The sequence below is a fragment of the Sardina pilchardus genome, chromosome 6 (assembly GCF_963854185.1).
Source record: "Sardina pilchardus chromosome 6, fSarPil1.1, whole genome shotgun sequence".
In the NCBI taxonomy this organism is placed as follows: Eukaryota; Metazoa; Chordata; class Actinopteri; order Clupeiformes; family Clupeidae; genus Sardina; species Sardina pilchardus.
The window spans coordinates 723,872-731,371 of NC_084999.1; the positions used below are offsets into that span (position 1 = coordinate 723,872).

The following is a 7,500-nucleotide window of genomic DNA, read 5'->3' on the forward strand; positions in this document are numbered from 1 at the left end:
CACACGTACACAAAGTGAGGTCGTTAGCTCCAGTCCAGTTCAGTGGTGATTTAAACTGCATCGATGGGAGTCAATGGAAACAATAATAGGTGATGACAGCCTATTAAAAGCAAAGTGTGTGTGAGTGTGTGAGTGTGTGTGTGTGTGTGTGTGTGTGTGTGTGTGTGTGTGTGTGTGTGTGTGTGTGTCTGTGTGTGTGTCTCTGTGTCTGTGTGTGTGTGTGTGTGTGTGTGTATATGTATGTGTGTGTGTATGTGGGTGTGTGTGTGAGAGAGAGAGTTGATTATAAGGTGAAAGAGTGTTAAAGTGTGCAACATGTGTGCAGCTGCAGCATGTGTGTGTGTCTCTGTGTCTGTGTGTGTGTGTGTGTGTGTGTGTGTGTGTATCTGTGTGTGTGTCTCTGTGTGTGTGTGTGTGTGTGTCTGTGTGTGTGTGTGTGTGTCTGTGTGTGTGTGTGTGTGTGTGTGTGTGTGTCTGTGTGTCTGTGTGTGTGAGTGTGTGTGTGTGTGTGTGTGTGTGTGTGTGTGTGTGTGTGTGTGTGTGTGTGTGTATCTGTGTGTGTGTCTCTGTGTCTGTGTCTGTGTGTGTGTGTGTGTGTGTGTGTGTGTGTGTGTGTGTGTATGTGTGTGTGTGTGTGTGTGTATGTGTGTGTGTATGTGGGTGTGTGTGAGAGAGAGAGTTGATTATAAGGTGAAAGAGTGTTAAAGTGTGCAACATGTGTGCAGCTGCAGCATGTGTGTGTGTGTGTGTATCTGTGTGTGTGTGTGTGTGCATGCTAATCACTGTATGCTTCTATACTGTCTGGGCCCAGGAGAGGGGAGGGGGGGGGGAGTTACTTCTATACTGTTTGGGCCCAGGAGAGGGGGGGGGGGGGGGGGGTTACTTCTATACTGTCTGGGCCCAGGAGAGGGGCTTTGCTTCTATACAGTTTGGATAAGTTGCACGCATATAGTCTACAATGAAAACGTGTGAAAGAAATGTATGCTTTCACCCGAGCAGCGTCAGGTGCACCAGTGCGACCTAGAATGTTTTTCAGGCGCACTTTTAAAAATATTGGCCGCACTCTGGAGCCCTGCACACACACGCACACTATATGTTCATACAGAAAACACACACACACACACACACACACTATGTGTTCATAACTTCATACAGAAAACACACACACACACTCACACACACACAGTATATGTTCATACAGAAAATAAACACACACACACACACACACACACACACACACACACTAGATGTGGATGTTTGCGGAATGTGCGGACTAATCGCGTGGTCTGGGCGGGGTTTATACCATGATGGACATTGTGCGGACCAATCGCGTGGTCTGGGCGGGGTTTATACCATGATGGACATTGTGCAGACCAATCGTGTGATCTGGGCGGGGTTTATCCCATGATGGACAGGTGAGCCCCAGTGCCTACTCATTCAAGTGCCCTGAGCTACACGTTCATACCGATATTGTGTCGGGTGTACAAGATATGGCCGGCGAAATAACTTTAAAAAACGGAAACAGTGATTAAGGCATTTAATTGGTTAGTTATTTTCCCCCCTGTCCTGTGATTGGTTGAAGCGTGCCCCATAACCACGCCCCTGTGCTGTGATTGGTTGAAGCGTGCCCCATAACCAAGCCCTGCGCTGTGATCATAGACCTAAAAGAAAAAAAACAAACAGACTCTGTTGTCCTCAATGGGAGGGGACTGAAACAAATTCCGTTTACTTCCCATCGTTCGCGCGCAGACTTTGTGACTTTAGCCATCCTGTAACTTGCTGTAACTGGTCTGATAGATGGGTCACACGGAAATTTGACATTTGTGATATCGATGGGTTTTTTTTTTTTTAAAAGATTATTTTTTGGGCTTTTTATGCCTTTAATTGGACAGGACAGTAGAGAGAATGACAGGAAGCGAGTGGGAGAGAGAGTCGGGGTGGGATCCGGAAAGGACCATGGGGCGGGAATCGAACCCGGGTCAGTTGCGCCACTGCCGGGGCCATATCGATGGGTTTATTAATCAGGTTTACTTGCCTCTAGGTAATGCTTTACCCTATAATACTGTAGGCTACCGTAGGCTACATAGCGTTTTCACTGATCTTGCTAATCACTTTCCGTCATGGTTTTAGTGCAAGCTGGACTGAGCTTCTTATCCAAACATTACGGTTAATCTCCCTACTGTGCGACGTCGAACGTTAGCTTCCCTCCAACCGACATGCATTATATGCGAGGAAGACATGAATTAGTTGTGCCTTCGATACCCTATATAGAATACACAGAAGCTATAAGGGCGACACAGGGCACATGTTACATGAAGTTATGGGATCGCAAAAAAATCTGCAATCTATGGCCGTCCTATGGGGGTTAGCAGAGCGTTGATCACCAGCTCAATTCGTGTTTCTACTTCCGGGAATATTCCTGCCCCCTTGGCTGTGATTGGTTGAAGCATGCCCCATAATCACGCCCCTGTGCTGTGATTGGTTCAAGTGTGCCCCATGATCACGCCCCTGTGCTATGATTGGTTGAAGTGTGCCCCATGATCACGCCCCTGTGCTATGATTGGTTGAAGTGTGCCCCATGATCACGCCCCTGTGCTGTGATTGGTTGAAGCGTGCCCCATGATCACGCCCCTGTGCTGTGATTGGTTGAAGCGTGCCCCATGACCACGCCCCTGTGCTTCTCTTCCAGACCCAAATTCGAATAGAATTTTGAGTACGGTTACGTCAGGCTAAAGAAGCACAGCAGTCCGACAGAACTGCGCGCACACACACACACACACACACACACACACACACACACACACACACACACACTCATGGAGAGGGGGTCCCCTGCGTGCCAGGCCCTGTTGGGGGAGGTGCACTGGAATGCACAAAGAGACACACACACACACACACACACACACACACACACACACACACACACACACACACACACATACAGAGACATGCAAACAGACTCACATACAGAGGCAGACAGAAACACACAAGCACACACACACACGCGCGCGCGCGCGCACACACACACACACACACACACACACACACACACACAGAGACATGCAAACAGACACACACACACACAAACTCCTGTCACTCTACACATGACACACACACACCCCTATTGTTCTGGAGAAAAACAAACAAAACCCCATTCTACTGTGGAGGACATCCTTTCCACACACACACACACACACACACACACACACACACACAAAACGTCAGGAAGGTTTTAACTCGAGTCTCCAGTTCCAGAGACAGTTCCTGATGTCAGGCTGTGTGTGTGTGTGTGTGTGTGTGTGTGTGTGTGTGTGTGTATGTTTGTAGTCATGATCACACTCTCCCACTATTTTCCCTATGTGTACTCAGTTGCTCGCTCGCTCACACGCACGCACACACACACACACACACTCTTTACTGCCTGCTAGTCTGTCATTATGTTACTAAGTCCACACACTTGCGTAACCCCACACACCTGGCGTAACCCCCCCCCCCCCCCCCTCCCCCCACACACACACACACACACACACACACACACAGTTACCGCACATGTAGCCTGTGTGTTTGTGTTTGTTTGTGTGTGTGGAGAGGGGGCTGAATGTCTTGCCGCTCAGGTAAGTGCCGTAGGCCGCCCATCGTGGTTTCCACGAGGCTAATTTATTGTGTGTGTGTGTGTGTGTGTGTGTGTGTGTGTGTGTGTGTGTGTGTGTTGCCTGCACATGGGGCAGTTGGGATCCAGACTGGGAGGGCAGTGATGTCACGGTGGATTCTACCACCAGCCTGTGTGTGTGTGTGTGCCTCTCCTGCACAGAGTGTGTGTGTGTGTGTTTGTGTATGTGTGTGCCTCTCCTGCACAGAGTGTGTGTGTGTGTGTGTGTGTGTGCCTCTCCTGCACAGAGTGTGTGTGTATGTGTGTGTGTGTGTGTGTTGCAGGGACTGAGTGCGTGTCTCTCCTCCTGCACGGAGTGTGTGTGTGTGTGTGTGTGTGTGTGTCTCCTCCTGCGCGGAGAGCTCCGATGCCGCGCGGATTATCTGCAGAACGGGCAGATTACAACGTAAAGAACTTAAAGCGGAGAAAACACAGCAGCACTGTTATGGCGGTTATTTTTAAACCGGATTAAGCTGCAGTTTGCTCACAAGACAGCTAGAGTTTGGGGGGGGGGGGGTTCATCAACCTGTTGCACTGTTGGGGGGGGGGGGGGGGGGTTCATCAACCTGTTGCACTGTTGTGGGGGGGGGGGGGGCTGGCAGCATCCGATCCAGCGGTGGTGTAGTCTAGTTAGCTGGAGTCTAGTCGGCTGTAGTGGACATCACTGTGATCAACCCCAAGTGTTAGTATTCTTGCCTGCTGTAAGTGGGGATGCTGAGATAATGATGCTTTTAAGTGGGGAAACTGCTTAGTCCAGCGGATCACGTATACGCCACTGGTTCCAGATAGCATTCAGTGACACCAGGGGGGTGTTCCATGTGGTTCAGTGATAAACCTGGGTCAGCTCAGAGTAAGCGGTAGCCCTCATTGTGTTGATAAACCTGGGTCAGCTCAGAGTAAGCGGTAGCCCTCCTACACCAGCCCGATGCGATGCCATTGTTTTGTTTGGCTCTTCTATTAGGAGCTTTACCTCTAACTCGAGTTAACTCACCCAGGTTTGTCACTAAACCTAGTAGGCTACTCGGAATGCCCTCCTGGTCGTTTTGGGGTAGTCTATCTGAGAACAACCCATAATACAAGACCAACCACGGGGGACAGTCACTCTTGGTGGTAAGCTAACGGAGGAGTCTGAACGCATTGCAGGTGACAGGGAACGTGTTTAACACTTCAAACTCCTCCTCCGTGACCGTGAGAAAAACTATTAAGACATCAGGGCCAACGCCAGCCCACAACACACAGACACACACACCTAGCACTCTCACACACTCTCCCGTCGCCACGAGCCAAGAGGCTTCCATTTTGAATGCGGTCGCCCTCCACAGCCACCACGCACTCACACCCCGCTGCAAGCGCACCCGACAAAACCGGACAAAGTCGAGAAAAGTTGCTGCCCACAACCACAAGTCACTTGATTTCTCGCCACACAGCTTGCCGAGTGCTGACCATGAAAGACTACAGGCATCATTCAACAGGTCGCACTAACTACGTGTGGTAACTTATTTATGATTTTGTACTCGAATCCTCTAAAGTTATTACGTAAAGCCGACCCTGTGAGGTGAGACGGTTGGATTGACAGTTCAGCAGGGTAGCAGCGTTCCGGCCCTTTGATCCCAGACGGAACTTCGCTTCAGTTACAAAGTTTCAACGATTTTACTGAAAACAGGAATGCCACTTTAGTAGCTGATACGCTAGTAGGGGATCCAAATCGCTAACCCCCCCACCACCACCATCATCACCACCACCACCACCACCACCACTCACACACCCGCGCTATCTTATGCAGCCTAGAAGTCTCCAAACCGTAATCACAACAAATATGTCCATTTGTTTTGACTCCTCTAGTCTCTTCCCCTAGGGTCGGGAAATGATCGCTGAACTGGCTTATCTTTCTAGCAGATAGGGTAATGTTACCGCCAGGTTGGACAACTAAAATTAGTCTTTCTAAATAGAATCTATCAAAATAAAACATAAGCCTACGCGACCACAGCTAATCAATGTTAAAACACAGACACACTCATTCGCTTCCAAACTGAGTATCGTCTTCCTTGGAGGCTTGCTAGCCAGGCGGCTATCGTAGCAAAGTTGCACTTGGGATCCGCCAGTGAAGTGTTTGGTGGCTAAAGGTTGGTGTTGGGCGAGCAGCAATCACCCGCAGTTGTGTCGCTCGGGTGCCGTTAAAACGATCGCGCAGATCGTATGAAGTTTGACTAATAAGCGGTTCAGCCTTGTGGTCAGTTGGAAAACTCTTAGCGGACTTCACTTACCCGAGTCTCCCGGAGTCTTCATGACGACCGGACTCCCGGATTCCTCTGGGCCAAAAGTGCAGGCGGCCTAACTGCCCGTCTGCCTAGAGCCTCCCAACAGAAATTTAGTTTTCGAGCCCAACTTTCCGTCAGGCTTCGCCTGGTTAGCGATGCCTCTGGTTAAATAAGTGAACTGTTTTATTTTGATCCGAACCGTTAGACTTGAAATCACTTCAAAATCCTCCTGACCGTCCGGTCCCCGTTCTCGGGTTCCTGGCTCCGGTTGGAGCAGCTCGTTCCCCAGCAGCGGAATTCCGTCCCGTTGGAGTCAGCAGCGCGGGGGGTTCCGTAGTCCCGGCATACTCGCGTGAAAGCAGCGACTTGTTTTGAGTTTACATAAGAGGCCGTCCGAGTGGAGTTCTGTCACGTACGCGTCTGCATTTCATTCCTTCATTTCGAATCGGTGCGCTCGTAACACTTTGACATGTGGTGAGTGAACCTCAGCGAGAGGCTTGAGTGAGATTCCCTCTCCCGATGTTTTGTCACCGACTTTCTTTCCTCCACTCTCGTCTCGCTGTTCCTCTCACTCCGTCGACTCTTCCTCCTCCCCCTGTTCCCTCTCTCGTGGTGTCGTGTTGCGCTCGCGAACTGCACGGGGCCGCCCCCACACGCGAGGGAGGGAGGGAGTTGAGGAGGAGGAGAGAGCGAGAGCAACGCGCGCGCAGTCACGCCCACTCACCATGCGCGCGGGGTCGTTTGGCGTCACTGCAGCATGCGGCGGCGTCGTCATGGAGACCGCCATAGCCGAATGTCCGCGATGACATCACATCCGCGTCCTACGGACCCGCCGAGGACGATTAAATGAAGCGAGAGAGAGATCGGGGATCCACATCATCACGTCCGTTTACGTCAGCAACAAGTGGGCTTCTGCCTAATTGCCTCGCTTTTGATTTCATTTTCATGATAATAACCCTCATCAGCCCAGGCATGTTGGAGCAGCCCTACCGCCTCCTGGGCCAGAGGCAGAGAGGCTAATAGAACAGTGTGTGTGTGTGTGTGTGTGTGTGTGTGTGTGTGTGTGTGTGTGTGTGTGTGTGTGTGTGTGTGTGTGTGTGCCTGTGATTAGAGCAGGCAGGAAACGGTTCTCTTAAGGGTTCAGAGGATATTAGAGAGTCTCATCACTTCACCAGGCTACTGCTCATCACTTCACTAGGCTACAGCATTCACTAGGCTACTGCATCTCATCACATCACCCAACACACACACACACACACACACATATAGGCTATAGCCTATATATACATTAAATTAAAAAATGGAGATGCAGATCATTAATTCATGTCTTTGCACAACAGCATTACTCCTCTCGTTTTCTCATTGGTCGCGGCCCCTGCATTAAGACACCACTGGCTGTCTAGCAACAACTTTTACACTTTTGAACTCTCTACATTCAACTTTTAAACTATCAATATTCAACTTTTAAAATAACAATATTCAACTTTTAAACTATCAACATTCAGTGTTTAAACTATCTAGCCTAATGCATTAAACTATGTAACATCTATCAAACTATCTGTCTATCAATTACTATTCAATTACTTTTAAATG

The 7,500-nt window shown here is 49.7% G+C and overlaps 1 protein-coding gene across 2 annotated transcripts in view; it reads right to left on the bottom strand.

Annotated features, from left to right (window-relative positions):
- Positions 1–6,475, bottom strand: part of erfl3 (Ets2 repressor factor like 3) — a 39,648-nt gene extending 33,173 nt beyond the window's left edge. For both annotated transcript variants that reach the window (XM_062537987.1, XM_062537986.1), the window contains exon 1: positions 5,914–6,475. In XM_062537987.1, coding sequence (XP_062393971.1) covers positions 5,914–5,935 — 22 coding nt within the window. In that variant the 5' untranslated portion in view covers positions 5,936–6,475. The remainder of the gene's footprint in view (positions 1–5,913) is intronic.
- Between the last annotated feature and the right edge of the window lie 1,025 nt (positions 6,476–7,500).